Source organism: Ochotona princeps, chromosome 5 (assembly GCF_030435755.1).
Source record: "Ochotona princeps isolate mOchPri1 chromosome 5, mOchPri1.hap1, whole genome shotgun sequence".
NCBI lineage: Eukaryota > Metazoa > Chordata > Mammalia > Lagomorpha > Ochotonidae > Ochotona > Ochotona princeps.
In genome coordinates this window covers 72,491,805-72,507,949 of record NC_080836.1, presented here as the reverse complement: position 1 = coordinate 72,507,949, position 16,145 = coordinate 72,491,805, and the positions used below count along the sequence as shown (strand labels likewise).

The following is a 16,145-nucleotide window of genomic DNA, read 5'->3' as shown; positions in this document are numbered from 1 at the left end:
ATAGAGATGCATGCTGCACCGTATCTTCACTTCCTGATAGGCTAGTTTCCATTGTACAGTTCCCCTAGGTGAATATACTTATATACATGTTCACCTATATATCTACTGATCTTGTGTTTTGTGTGAAGGTTGCCTTTTATCAGAGAGAGCATATGATATTTGTCTTTTGGGGATTTGCTTGTTTCACTGAGCATAATGGGCTCTAGTTGGAACCATTTTGTTGCAAATGGTAGGATTTCTTTTTTTGTTTGTTTGTTTGAGCCTTCTCAAAACCAGGAGCTTCTGGGTCTCCTACGTGGGTGCAGGTTCCCAGGGCTTTGGGTCATTTGGGACTGCTTTCCCAGGCCACAAGCAGGGAGCTGGATGGGAAGCAGGGCAGCCAGAACATGAACCAGCACCCCTATGGGATCCTGGCATGTGCAAGGCGAGGACCCCAGCTGCTAGGCTACTGAGCTTGGCCTCTAGAATTTATATTTTTTTAATGGCTGAGTAGTAACTTTTAACTGTTGCTTACAGTCCTCTTGTTGTTCAAACTCATAGCTAGCATGTAAGATATCTTCATATTCGAATTTCTTCTCTCTCGATTCCTTTCTTTCTTCCTTCTGCTCACTTGCATCTTTTTGGCCAGCCAAAGAGAGAAATAGAAAGATAATTGAAGCATGATTGATTTTATGTCCATTTTTCAAAATAAAAGTGGGAAAGCAATTAAAAACCTTTGCCAAAACAAAGTTTTAATTTAAAATTATTGGTTATCTCTAATCATCCTCTGGCTGCAAATTGTCCTAGACCTGCCAGCCAGTTTGCTAAACATCTTATACACACAGCTAAATCTATCAGGCAAAGTAGGTATGACCCTCTATAAGATTTTGCCTTATGATAGTAAGATGAAATTTACATTTAGCAGCAGCGCACTTTAGATAAATGTAGATGTGGGAGCCTTTGAGTTATTTCTCATACAGCAGTGTGCTTAAGTATCTTCATTTGTGTGACCTCAGGGTTCTTCTAATGGCAACTGGCTGGTGCTGTGACAGTTGGTTGTGCCACAGCTTGGGCTGCCCATGTCCCATGTTGGATGCTGCTTTGAGTCATGGCTGCTCCACTTCTGATCCAACTTCCTGCTAATGTGCCTGGGAAGGCAGTAGAAGATGGCCAAGGTGCCTGGACCTGCCCTCCATGTGGGAGCTTGGCCCTGGCCTGGACCTGGGTATTGTGGCTTTATGGGGAGTAAACAGGGTAGATTTCTCTCGCTTTCTCGTCTCTTACTGCTGCTCTGCTTTTTCAAATAAATATATATATAAATAAATCGTTTTTAAAAGGAAAGTATAAATCATATTTTGTTATGAAGTGTGATGTTTATTTAGCAAGTGTTATGGAATGACTACTTTATGCTAGATGTATCTGGACACTTAGTGTGGATGTGAATGGATTGGCAGTAAATCAGACTTTATGCCTTTATGTCTTTATAATTTAAGGAGGCAGACAGGAATATAATGTATGGTTATAATACACTGTAGTGTTGTAGTGTTTTTTTTTTTTTTTAAGATTTATTTATTTTACTACAAAGTCAGATATACAGAGAGGAGGAGAGACAGAGAGGAAGATCTTCCGTCCAATGATTCACTCCCCAAGTGAGCCGCAACGGCCAATGCATGCCGATCCGAAGCCAGGAACCAGGAACCTCTTCCGGGCCTCCCACGCGGGTGCAGAGTCCCAATGCATTGGGCCGTCCTCAACTGCTTTCCCAGGCCACAAGCAGGGAGCTGGGTGGGAAGCGGAGCTGCCGGGATTAGAACCGGCGCCCATATGGGATCCCGGCGTGTTCAAGGTGAGGACTTCAGCTGCTAGGCCACGTCGCCGGGCCCTGTAGTGTTGTAGTTTTAAGAGAATGCTTACAAGAGTTTTCAGAGAGAGAGCATCAAAGCTTGTATTGGGTGTTCAGAGGCCTTAGAAAGGTTGCAGGGAATTGAACCATAAAATGTAGATGCAACTTGAGTTTACAAAGTGCAGAAGCAAACTTGCATGCATATGTGAAGTTAGAAACGGGCATTGCATTTTCGGTGTTTATAAGGAGGAAATGAACTGTATACATATCCAGGTTTATATATGTATCAATTTTTGTATATATTTCAAATAATTTTTGAGGCATAAACTAATAATATTGATTGCCTTCCAGCTAGGCTAACTGGGTGGCTGAAGGACCAGGGGTACATCCTTTTGCATGTTTGATTTTGAAACATGCTGTGTCTAAGTTATGAGGAAGTAGCTAAGAATAATTAGAGCCAAATTTTTAAGGAGTTCTTTCTGTAAGCCATAGATAGCACATGCGCATGCATACACACACACACGGATAAAACACATAACGTATGCAGCAGGTGTTTTCCTAGGAAAATTCTGACAGGGAGACAAACCAATCTGAATGATTCACTTGTCCTGGAGTGTTTATTTGTTCATTTAAATTAAATGAGAATCTCCAGGACTCTGCTTAGGAATTGGTGAGCAGAGAGCTGAGCTGACCACTCTTTGTAAGACCTTAAAAACTGCTGGTGTCCATTTTGATTATTTATTTATTTATTGGTCAGTTATGGATATCAGACTTTTAGAGTTTTGGTTTTAAAAGATAAATTAGAAAATAAAGACTTTAGTGTCTTAAGTCAGAGTTTTCTGGTAGTTTACTGGAATTTTGATTTTTGGAAAGGAATTTAGGCTACTGATCAGTGATCTTGCCTGTACCAAGGCAAGATCAAAGGAGAGACAACAGGCAGTTTGTGGAGAGAATATAAGTATAAAAATAATTGATTTTAATCATAGGTGTCTTGAAGAGGTTGCTCGTTTAAAATTATCTACATAAAGTGATTGGAGTTCTGCTGGTAGGAATTTTCTTCTTAAATGCCATGGTCCTCTTGTCTCCCTTCCCTCCCCCTCCTTCCTCTCTCCTTCCCCTTCATTCCTTTCTATTTTTTGTCTGTGATTGTCTCTTTGTCTCTCATATGTTTGAATGTTATTTCTCACTATAAAATATCCATACAATTTTTTCCTTTCTCCAGAGAATTAAATATTTGTTTTGAAATATTAAATTGGAAAGAGTTAAGACACATTTCTTTGTTCTGTTGCATTTTCTTTCTGATTAATTTGTACCTAAAAAAAGTGTTACTTTCACTTTTGATTATATAATGTGTGTAATTATTATTAAGATTAATGTGAATTGTGATATCTGTATAATACAGAGTATATATGGGAGTTAGTATTTCTATATTTAGAATAGTTAAAGAAATAATTCCAGTTGCTCATATCTTAGTAAGTGCACAGTCTCAGCAGTTGTTTCCATAGTATCATTGACACAGATTGTTTATGATAATACTGCAAGAGGATGTTCAGGAATGTGCATGAGTGTTCAGAATTGTGGCCTGTTTAGAATAGTGAGGTTTTTTTCAGTAGTCAATAATATTTAGAGCTTTTGAAATTCAGTAGTTAAGTTTTTTTTTTTTATCAAGCACATAACTGTACATATAGCAATCCTAGGTTATTACTTTATTGTAGTCCACTTCACTTGTCCAGTGTAGCTGGTTCAGTTCTGATGGCTTCTGTCCTACATTTTGGAAGATGATCTAACTTATGTTGAAAAAAATGGTGGAACCCCATGGCTCATTTGTGAAAAAAAAAATGATATGAGTTGCGGAGTAATTTAAGGCTTGCTTACAAACCGTGCACCTGGTCCATGAAAACTGAAGCAGGTGCCGATTCACTGAAATGTTTATGATAAGAATGTGCATGTCTTGACCAAAACATGTCTGGGGATTTTAGTTAATCTGTGATACAAATTATAGGTCAGAACATACTAAGTTCAGAGGTCAGAAAGCTGCATTATAAAACAAACTTAACTTGCCTTAGAGGATATTACAGCTGGAATATACAGCAGGGTCTGGGAGAAAGGAGGGACATCATGAAACAGTTTAAATTGGCAAACAAGAATTGAAGAATGGAAAGCATTTATTCATGTCCAAGCATAATTGGTATTGATAGTAAATTAAGTACATTTTCAGCTATGTTAAATATTTAACTTTGTGACATTAAGCAGTTCTTTTCTGTCACTGTGGGGCTATTTTCCATAACTTGCTTTCTTTAGAATTTCAGGAGTCCAATTTCATGCTTTTTCTGAAGAGTATATAGTTGTGTAATTCAGAATTACAGTGAAATTGAGTTGTGTTTATAAAATGTTTAAACTGAAGGTGTTTTTTTTCTTTGCTGTAGAAAATAGAACTTCCAAAGAAACTGGCAAAACGCTATCCAGCATATGAATTATATCTTTATGGAGAAGGATCCTACGCTGAAGAACACAAAATTCTCCCTTTGACGGGTATTCCAGTTCTCTTTCTTCCTGGGAATGCTGGAAGCTACAAGCAAGGTAAGTACATTTTAAAAGGTCTACAATTTAATTCAAGAATTTGAATCACATACTTCCTCAAAAAATCAGAAAAAGTGAATGAAATGCTTGCTTCATGTTAAGTACTGTGTTGGGCATATTAGGAGACTCAAATATGTGACATTTTCTCTTGAGAGATACATGTGAGAAGTTCCTGGAAAAGAATAAAGACAACTTTGCCAACAGTGAGGAGGAGGAAAAAGAATAAGATGGTGGGTGTGATACCTGGATGATGGACTTTCAGGAATCCATGTAGGCAACTGTTTCTGTTGGAAGTGGAAGATACAAAGAATTAGAATCTTGAAGCATTTGTTGGAGAAGCAAGTTCTCTGTTATGTTGGACAAGAGAAGAGATTTGTTTCTTTCTTTTGGAGCTATTGGAACTAGATGTAGAGGTACTGAGGGGAACACAAGAGAGGGTAAGAAAAACATCTGTGCAGCTTTCAGTATTATGTACAGATTATTGAGTGTTGGCCTAGAGATACTGTAGTTATTTCTCATTTAACGGTCAACAAATCTGGAAGCAATTTTCAACTAAAATCTGCTTTCTTGGTTATTAAGTGGATGAGAATTGCTATGCAGTGACACCAGAATTGTTCCAACATGTACTATAATTACTTATATGCCTGCTATTCATTTAGCAAACATTTGTGGAGTACCTACAGTGAACCAAGTAGTGTTCCTGGTATTAGGGATTCAAAATAGCCAAGACACATTGTATTTTCATTTAAACTTAACATTCTTTTGGAAAGGTCATTACCAATAAGATTGGTCTGCAATGTTAAAAACTTTTAAAAAACAACAACAACAAAAACAAAGAAGAGGTTAGATGATGAACATTCCGGGAGGTGGCTGGTTTAGTTTAGATAGTCAGGGAGCCCACTGGAAGATGACAGTTGAGTAGAGGCTTGAGTGTGACAAGGGATTGAATGTGCCTGGAGGAGGGCTCTGAGGCTAGAATATCCCTGGTGAATCCAAGACACTGAACCTGGAGAAAGTAAAGAGAAATGAGAATGGATGAGTAGCTGTAGGTTATACATCAGTTCTCCAGGAAGTCCATGAAATAATAAGTTAATTTTGGTGCCAGTTTTGAAATTGCATATTCAAGGAATCTTCCAGAAAGTTCATGGGAAAAAGTTTGATATAAAAAAAGCTAAACTAGGCATGGATTCAAACTTTTTTGGGTACCAAAATAAACTGTACTTCAAAAATTTCATGGGAAATAAAAATCAGTTTATTTTTGGTACATTTAAAAAAATATTTTCGTAGAAGAACTATATAATGGCAATCAGAATCCCAGAAAGTGAAGATACTCCTAAATAAAAAGAGGACTCCCAATGAAACAAATATACCCTGGCAATATGTTACTTGGTTTTCTTTGTCTGCATGTACCTGCAATGCTGCGATATGCTTAAACAGCAAAATGCTAAGCTTGTACCTGTTACTAAAAAATATAATAATGTAGGTATAATATACCAAAACCTACAAAACTGTATCATGGAAAATAATAATGGCATTAAAAAAAATAATGGTAGTCAATAGGTGGGAATGGACTACTAATACATGCCACATGTGGATAAAGCTTGAAAATATTGAGAGGTAAAAGAAGCCCATCACAAAAAAAAACATGTACTGTGTGACTCCTTATATTAAATTCCAGAATAGGCAAATATGTAGCAACAGAAAGTAGTGCTTGTTGTTGGATTGGGACAGGTGTAATAATGAAGGGTGACTGCTGACAAGCAGAATTTTACTTCTGAGGTGATTAAAACCTGTCTAAACGTTAAATGTCAGATATGGCTATATGGTGCATGTTAGAGATGGTCAGTATACTGAAGTATGTACTTTACTTAGTAAGTTGTATAATACATAAATTACCATGTCTAGTTTATTTTACAAAATGAGAGTGGGAAACAGGCAAGAGGTGGTGATTCTTGGATTAGGCATGAAAGGTAGAAATGAAGAGAGGCCACAATTGGGAATGCATTTGAAAGTAGAGCATGGCAGGATTTACTGATGGATTGGATGTTACGTGCAAAAGAAACAAGTGTGAGGATTTAAAACCCAAAATGAGCAGATATTGCTTGTGAGAACCTTCTAGTTTTTAAAATCCCCAGTAAAGTGACAACATTCTTCTTTCTTTCTCATCAAATAATATTCACTGTTCTTTTTAGCTACTATTGCCTGAACTAAAGGGGAAGCTAGTAGAGTATGAGTGGCTTGTTTGAAAATATTTGGGGTATGTTGTATTCAAAGTGTGCAGCTGTTGTTTGCACTTGTTAAACTGTTACCGTTAATGATGCTACAGTTATTTATAAAGAGATTGGAAGCAAGAATGGATGAAACTTTAAAGTTTTTTGAATGTGCACTTCATTCTTCTCTGCAGTTCGTTCTATTGGCTCTATTGCACTTAGAAAAGCAGAAGACATTGACTTCAAATACCACTTTGACTTCTTTAGTGTGAACTTCAATGAGGAGCTGGTGGCACTGTATGGCGGCAGTCTTCAGAAGCAGACCAAGTTTGTACATGAGTGCATTAAAACAATTCTTAAACTCTACAAGGTAAGCAAGCAATGGTATGGTACAACCTGTCGGTATATTTTTGGTTTTTTTAAGGCACTATGTGTAATTTGTTTATTTAAAAATTTATTTTAATTTACTTGAAAGGCAGAGTTAGTGAGAGAGGGAGAGACAGAGAAAAAGTGGTCTTTCCTCCACTGGTTCACTGTGCAAGGCCAGGGATGGGCGAGGCCAGAGCCAGAAGCTTCTTCCTGCTCTCCCATCCTCTTGGGTCATCTTCTGCTGTTTTCCCAGGTGCAATAGCAGGGAGCTGGATTATAAGTGGAGCACCTGGGACTTAAATTAGTACCCACGTGGGATGCCTTCATTGCCGGTGAAGGCATAACCCATTATGCCAACTCTGATTCACTGTGTTTTAAATCATATATTTGTTTATGTGGAAGTTGAAGCAAAGATGACCACAGACCTTTTTTTTTTGTTTGAGGGGACAGGGAGGCAGAGCTTGGTGTTGTGGACTTAGTGCTGGTTTTGAAATTTAAATTAAATTTGCAAGAAACTTTATAAACTTAATTTTTTTTTTCATTTTATTTGAAAGATTGTGGAGAGGAAGGAGGGGAGAAGAGAAAGGGATATGCCTTCTGCTCATTGGTTCATTTACCAAATTTTCAAAAAACCAGAGCTAGGACAGTCTGAAAACAGGTGCCTGGGAAATCCTGATCTCCTATTTGGTTGCCAGTGACATACATTTTTCAACCATCACCTGGTGCCTCCATTGGGAAGGAGGCATTAGTATGAAGTTTAATCAAAAACAGAGTGGCAAAGACTTCAAGTAGGAACTTCAATATGGGATATGGTTGTGATATGCAGCATGTGCCAAATACCTGCCTGGGGAAACCTTTTTTATGCTTAATTCAGAAAAATATTGTTTAACTTATATATAATTGAGGAACACAATGTTTGCCCTAAAAGCCGCTGGTGTAGATTTGTGCTTCTAGCCATGATTGAGTAGCTCTTACTAGATTGTATAGTTTAGACTGCCTGAATATATAAAAAGTTATCAGACTGAGCATGATACCTATTTATTAATGTTAGCCAACCAAACAGCAAAGGACTTTGCTCCCTGCAAAAAGTGAGTTCTGTTATTTTCATGGCATTTTCATTAGAAGCAATTTATCAGACCATTGGCAAACAGGCAGAGAGCAAGTTCAGAACGTAGATACCACTGCATTGAGGAAGGCACAGAACTGGAATTTGGGACTGCTCGAGCAGCTAGATGCGCTGGGCTGTGAGAAAGAAGACCCCGAGTCAGAGTGTTGCTGTCCTGCAGCAATGGACTTGGTGCACAGAGCCGATAACAACACGCGTGGACTCTGACTGATGGTTGAAAGCCAAAGTTTATTAGGGGCATCAGACTCTATATACTGAGGGTCATATAGGATAAGGGTGGAGGTATTGAGCTTATCAGCAAAATCCATCAACTGTTTCTATACTTCTGTTTGGAACTGCTTTTGCCTTGTATATTTGACCGAGTGTTCTCATACATATGCTGTCCACTCAACTGTTCTTATACAAATGATATCCAATCAGTTATACAAAAGGTATCCATTCAGTTGTTCTAATACAAATATTATCCAATCAATCATAATTCTGTGCTCCCTGATCTTCTAGAGTCACAATGTCCTACATCAGAGAAAGGGTTTCTAAAATCAATCAGAAAAAAAATCCTCTTTTTTTTACAGGGAAAATCAATTAAAATTTTCCACTACTTTCTCACCAGAAAAAGTAAAAGCTCAAACTGGCCTTGTGATATAGTGGGAAAAGCATCCAGCTGTGACACCAGCATCCCATAGCACCAGTTTGTGTCCTGGCTGTTCCACTTCCAATCTAACTCCCTGCCAGTGTCCTGGGAAAAGCAGTGAAGGATGATCTGAGTGGTTGGGTCCCTGCTATGGATGTGGAAGGGCTGGAAGAAGCTGCTGGCTCCCAGCTTTGAGCTGGCCCATTGCCGCTATTGTGGCCATCTAGGGAATCAGTCAGCAAATGCAAGATCTCTAGCTCTCTCTTTTTCTCCTTCACTCTGTAACTTTGACTTTAAAATAAATATTTTTAAAATTAAAGAGTAATGAAAACCAAAAACAAGATAAAGCAAGAAAACCACACAAGAAGGCTTTAATATCTTAGGGATCTTAAGATGTTTGTTTTGGGGCCTAGGGCAATGGCTCAATGGATAAATCCTTGCCTTGCATGAGCTGGGATCCCATGTGGGCACCTGTTTGTGTCCTGGCTGCTCAACTTCCCATCCAGCTTTCTACTTATGGGTTGGGAAAGCAGGAGAGGATGGCCCAAAGCCTTGGGATCCTGCACCCACATGAGATACTCAGAGCAGGCTCTGGGCTCTTGGTTCTGTTGTGGCCACTTGGGCAGTGAACCAGTGGATGACAGATCTTTGTCTCTCTGTCTCTGTAAATCTGACCTGCCTTTCCAATAAAATATATATTTTTAAAAGATGCTTGTATTGGGAGGAATCTTTTAATATTCCATATCTACAAAAATGTCCTTCAGAATGAATAGCAATAAATTTCTATGCTGAAACTGTATTCCAGGAAAGTAAGAAGTGTTCAAAGTTCTGAAATAAAATTGAAAGCCAAAAATATTATCAAAACAGATTAAATCCTTGTATCAAAAAAATACCCCCTCTACCATGTTAATGTCAGTGCTGTTGACAATAGGAAAGATATGTAATGAACTGAAACTTTATCATCAGAGGAATGGGTAAAGAAAATGTGATATATGTACACAAGTGAGTAGTATTCAGCCATTGAAAGTATGAAATCCTGTCATTTGTAGCAAAATGGATAGACCTAGAAGGCATGTTAGTGAAATAAACCAGACCCAGAAAGATGTATTTTATGTGTTCTTTCCCATATATTGGAGCTAAAACAGTAACAGTGAAAACCAGAACACAGAGTGTTGATCACTAGAGGCAGCAAGGAGGAGGAAGGGTTAGAAGAAGCTTATCTAAAAAATTGGCAGAAGCTGGGTAAGGTTCATTATTTGTGGTAAATATACTGCTATACAGTATTAATAGGGGTAGCAAGAAATTCTATGAAATTTTTTATAGATTTAAAACTATCCTAAGATGTTAGAAATGAATACACCTAGTGAAATTATCCTTCAGAGATGAAGAAAAATAGACTTTCCAAAACAACAACAACAACAACAAAAAAACCTTGAAAACTGAAGGAATGCATCACTCCTAGTTTAGGCCTATAAGAAATGTTTAACGGATTGCTTTATTAAAAGTGAAAGAATGATAACTAACATGCCAACACAAAAAAGTACAAATCTCAATAGTACAGCGTAAACACAAAGAGAAATGTATGTTTGGCCTGGCAGAGAAAATACTGGTTAGGATACCTGCATCCCACTTGGAGTGTCTGATTTCAAATCTTGGCCTTGACTGTTAACCCAGCTTCCTTAGAGTGCAGACCCTGGAAGGCAGCAGCTCACGGAGCTGGGTCCTTGTCACCTATATGGGAAACCCAGTTTGAGCTCCAAGCTCTGGCTTGGCCTAACTTCAGCTGTGGCAGAAATATTGGGGGGGAACCAGTAAATGGAAGCCCTGTTTGTCTACCTCAAAAAAAAAAAAAAGATAATTCTGGAGATTTATATTTTATTTTTAATTTCTGTATTTGATTTTTTATGTATCCAAGGTTTTTCGGCTTAGGCTGTAGTTTTGTAATTTTTTCTTTTATTACTTCTTTTTTGAATACCAAGTAATATTCACCAGTGAAAGAATTTGCATCCTTAGCTGTCTGTGAAGCACGGTTGTTAAAATGAATTTAATTTCTTAAATGCGTATGCAATTCAGAATTTTCTTTTCATTTTAGTTTTCTGAATTTGTGTTGTAAAGAAATGTGTATATTTCATATATTGCTAAAATTATTGGCATCATTTTTTATATATTTTTTTTAAATTAAAAATAGAGCTTCCCTGTTATCCTGCAGTCCTGGTACTAGGCATATTTGCAAAAGAAATGAGTATGTTGAAGACATGTCTGCACCTCCATATTTATTGTGCAATTCAAAATAGCTAAGGTGCGGGATCAAGTTAAGGATGCATCAATAAGTGAATGGATGAAGAAAGTGTATACTTACACAACTGAAATGTTACCTCAGCCATAAAAACCTGAAATCCTATTCTTTGTAACAACGTCGGTTCACCTGGATGACATAATGTTAGATAAAATAACCCAGACACAGAATGTCACATGAGCTCATTATATGTAGAATCAAAAAAGTTGATCTCATAAAAGTTAGTATTAGAACAGTGAAAACCTGAGAGTGGGTGGGAGGTGGGGAGTTGGTAGACAGAATAGTGAGCAGTTGGGAAGAAGGAACAAGTGTGATACCCTGTTGTGCAATAAGGTAAAGATTGATAATATTATAGATTTAATGATTTAATACGTTAAAGACTGATAACGATTTTATAGATTTGAATGACTAAAAAGAGGACTTTGCTCTCACCACAAAGCAATTGTAAATGTTTGAAGTGACAGATATGCTAATTATTCTAATTGATCATTTCACATGGACATGTGTCAATAAAATAAAACTTAAAAAACAAACTTGGTAATCGGATGAGGGTGTGGTGGAAACGCAAAAGATGTTTTAAAGGCACTTAAGCTACATATCTATATCTATATCTTGTTTAATATATTGTTTAATGAAAGAGTGTAGTTGTCAGTGAATGTTTGAAACACTGATCTGTTGGTAAGCCCTAGTACACAGAGAAAAAGTTCAGTAGGGTAAGAGATACCAGCATGATGAAGGGGTGTATCACAATAACAACCACTCTTGTCTTGACTTTTTTTGTTGTTGTTTTCAATTGCAAATAAATGATCTGGTTTCTTGTGTTGTGCACATTCTAATACTCTGGTTCATAACAAATACAGTTATACCTCAGATTACATTCAGTATAACAAATAATACAAACATGATTTGCTAAATCAGGTATTCCGGTTTTGATTCAGAACACCACGATATATTTGTTAAGAATGTTTGGCAGATTACAAAATAGCATGTATACAGTAACTGAAATTTTATGAACATGTTTATGTACTTTATGATGAAAGATTTAATTTTTCTGTAACTGCATATGCAAGGAGAAATATTTAGTATTTTATTATGCTAAGTCTTAATTATACTGTGGTGGTTTCTTAAATAGGGTCAAGAATTTGCTCCAAAAAGTGTGGCAATAATTGGTCATTCTATGGGTGGCCTTGTTGCAAGAGCATTGCTCACATTGAAGAATTTTAAACAGGATTTGATAAACCTTCTCATCACACAAGCCACACCTCATGTTGCTCCTGTGATGCCGTTAGATCGTTTCATTACAGGTGAGTACTGTTGACATGAAGACTGACTAACTTCCCCATTGTTCAGGATTAGCAGAGTAAATCTCAGCAGGTGTTCCCTTTAGGGTGCACTACAAATTTATCCACGTGTACAGTGGCTCAGTTGCAAGTCAGTTCTGAATAACCCATATCTTTCAACTTAGGCTTGTAATTGAAACTATGCTTAGTTTCCTCTGTGAATAGCTCCTTAACGTGTTTGACACGTGGTTTATAATCCCTGGGTAACAGAACTTCAATTTTGTTTTTCCTGAGGGTAATTCCAAATTTCTTAAGATGGGCTTAAACTTCAGTGCTGTTAACTGTTTCAGTCCATGTCCCAAATAAGCTTGTATTTAAATAAAATAGTAGCAATCTCTAGCTTTTATTTTAAACTTATATTTACTTATTCATTTCAGAGGCAGAGAGAGTGTTTTTATCTGTTGGCCAGTCTCAAATTTTAGTAGTGCCTGGGGCAGAGCTGGACTGAAGCAGAGCTGGGAACTCAAACCAGATCTCCCACAGGGGTGGCTGGAATGCAGTCATTTCAGCCATCACTGCTACGTTCCAGGGTACACAGTGGCTGGCACCAGAAATTGAACCCAGACACCCTGACCTCAGACATAGGAGTCTCAACTGTTTGGCTAACCACTTGCTCCAGTGTTAAGATGAATAGATGTTTAATGTTCTTTCTTAATTACTAATATAATTTGCAATATAATTCCTGAAACTGAGGCAGAATTAGAAATATTTATTGGACCATTACTATATTTTTGAGAATTAAGAACTTTACATAATTCTCTCTGCAGTTGTCTGATAGAAAAAAGAACCAGTATAAAATTCTGGTCCGGTTTCATTCAGGCAGAAGGGAGCGGAGTTAGTATTTGCCCCTGGCTTATTTATTATTGGGGCTGTCCTGCCTGTTAATTGAGGAACATTGATATAACATAGGAAACAAAGCTGTGGCTAATACTATCATGTTGTGGAGAGTTTTGAAGGAAAATAGGGACTTGTAATTGATGTCACATAATTAATTAGTACAGTATTATCTTTATTGCTTCTAGAAGTAGTGTGTGAGTAGGGGAAAAGATAACTAAAAGTAACTTCCTCATCAATAAACTTACATTTATAACCTAACAAAATTTGTATCATCCTTATTTTAATAAAAATTTTCATTGTAGTTAAGTTAGAAATATCCCCTAGTGGCTATACATCAAAGTAGTTTTCCAAAATGTCCCTAACATTAGTAACGTTGGCAAAGAAATTCATTTGCTGGAAATACCTGATGCAACAGTATTAACTTGTGAAGTATAAATTTTCAGTTATTTACAGTTGAAATTTTGCTTGTATAATATCTTTTAATATCAAAATTTTAATTTTCATGAAGTTATTTAAATGACAACTACTGCTAGTAATTATGATCATAGGTTTAGAAAAATAATTAAATGTTAAAAGTAAATTTTAAAACATTCTTTGAGAGATGAACTTTTAGTAAAATCAGGTTTTACTATTTTGAAGGCTGGTGATGCTCAGGTGAAAGTGGTTTTTAGGGTCAGGCCAAAAGTGATTCTTAAGTTCAGGGCACCTTTCTTGTGATTAGTTAGCCTCTTTTTTTCTTGTTTTGTATTTGTTTTTCATTTCATTAAGTCAAGATAGAATGAAAAAACAAAAAACAATTTCAGACTGTGGATTCTTCTGACCTTCAGAAGTAGATTCCCTGTTGATAACCATACCTGGGAGTAATACTTAAACAGAGGGAAGAAGGTCCTTTCCTGGGTTCTGTACTCCAGAGAACTGCTCTGGCCTGGCCTTTCTCCACAAGGCGAGGGGGGCTCCCCATTTGTACCTTATGCCATTACTTTTAGACTGTGAGCCAGGTAAGCAAGCTTCCATGGTTTTCTTGCCTGTAAGCCCAAGCCCACTCGCAGGGCCTCTGTATGCTTCTTAGCTGGCCTTCTTCTGAGGGCAGGTAGTCGTATTCCTAACCTTGAGTTGTGGCCACTGGCTGACTCTGCAGAAACTATAGATAGTGTTAGGAGTTGTACACATGCTTTGCAAGGCAGGCTGCAAATGGGATGAAGAGAGTGGGGCTAGTGCAGTAGGAGATCTCTACCACCTTCATTGTCCATTGGTCAACTCTGAGTGCCTAAGAAGTCCTAACTTCAATCTGTCTTAAAGATTATTTCAGTGACACATTTGTCACAGTAGGAAAAGAAAACATGTTTACCAATTTGGTAGTAGGATTTTTGACTTTAGACTGTTTAGAATTTGGCCTGTATGCTCTGTTGGTACTCCTGCTCCAAGCCCTCCAAGTATTAGAACCCTGTCAGCTTGATAGTGGTCTAAGTAAACATTGCTGAGAACTTTCATGAGAGCAGCTTGATGTGCCCAGGGTGCTGGGTTGAAAAGTCATTAATATTTGATAAGTATGATAAGAAATGAGAACTTCAGGTAAGTACTGGTTAAAAATTCAGTTAACTATTATACATAGTGTACTGCATACTTTTCAATGTCTCTTTTTTATTTCCCACCAGATTTTTATATGACTGTAAACAACTATTGGATTCTAAATGCTCGACACATAAATCTAACCACACTTTCTGTAGCTGGAGGGTTCCGGGATTACCAAGTTCGTTCAGGACTGACCTTTCTACCAAAATTAAGCCATCATACCAGTGCCTTATCTGTTGTGGTAAATTTTTTTTTTTCACAATCCTACTGAATAAGTCATAATGGACATAGGAAACATGAAAGGGACAGTGATAGGCACTGTTAAGTTGGTGGTGTAGGCTGGCTGCTTGTCCATGCATGTGTGTGAGAAAGACAGGGGATATGAGTGAATGAATATGACTGTTGGGAGGGCAGCATTGTGTATGTTTATATCCATAGAAAGTAAAGAGGATTTAAGCACTTTTGTGAAAATGACTTCTATTTTTAAGGAATAATCATTTCTTGTGTATTCATTGGTTAGAGTTGTAGCTATAAGTGCTCAACCATATATAGAAATAATGTCAAATCTGTCACATAGTCCTGAGCACTAAACTTGAGCAAAGATTTGCCCATTTAAAAATATTTTGCTTTGGTGGCATACTTTTAAAAACCCTGTTTGGCCAGTTATTCTAGTTATTGTTAGTCATTCTTCTCTGCCAGGATATCAAGTATTTGATCTTTAACTGGTTTATAAAGCCTATGTAAAATGAACTCAAGTTCTCTTTTAGGACTGCTTTCTGGTGTATTGAACATTAAAGTCTTCAATTCGTATCTTGAGTCAGTATACACATCACCTTCAAATATAACTTAGTTTACTTTCATGAGAGAAAAATCAGCAGAATGTCATAACTACATTCCTTTTGATTTTGGGAGATGACACTAGGAAGTCACTGTCCCATTCCTGTTCCTTTTCATACACGTTTCTTTGTTCATTTTATCTTCTGTTAGCTCACAATAGATCACTGTTCATTCACTAAATAGGTATTTACTGAGCTGTGCCATGCATGAAGAAAACTTGCTAAGCCATTCTGCTGTTTGGCCTCATTGCTCAAGTTCTCAAACTACACGCTAACTCTTCAGTAGGCTTAGATGGTTTCATCACGTAAAATCACATATACCTTATGTTTCAGCCTGTCCTGGAGGATAATGCTGCCACATCCTGAAGCTTACATTTGAAGGAACTTTAAAAAGGCTCTTCAGTCCTATGTGTGCTTTTTCCTGTTTTCTCTTAACGCCTTTCATAATGTGTTACTTTGGGGGAAACGTGTATTCCTGAATCTCTGATGAAAATCTGTTGTTGATGGGACGTCCTCGATACTCTGC

At 37.3% G+C, this 16,145-nt stretch overlaps 1 protein-coding gene across 2 annotated transcripts in view; it reads left to right on the top strand.

Moving 5' to 3' along the window:
• PGAP1 (post-GPI attachment to proteins inositol deacylase 1) overlaps positions 1-16,145 on the top strand; it is a 75,142-nt gene that overhangs the window by 12,028 nt on the left and 46,969 nt on the right. For both annotated transcript variants that reach the window (XM_058664777.1, XM_058664778.1), the window contains 4 exons: positions 4,249-4,402; positions 6,807-6,982; positions 12,167-12,338; positions 14,867-15,024. In XM_058664777.1, the coding sequence (XP_058520760.1) occupies positions 4,249-4,402; positions 6,807-6,982; positions 12,167-12,338; positions 14,867-15,024 (660 nt within the window). The remainder of the gene's footprint in view (positions 1-4,248; positions 4,403-6,806; positions 6,983-12,166; positions 12,339-14,866; positions 15,025-16,145) is intronic.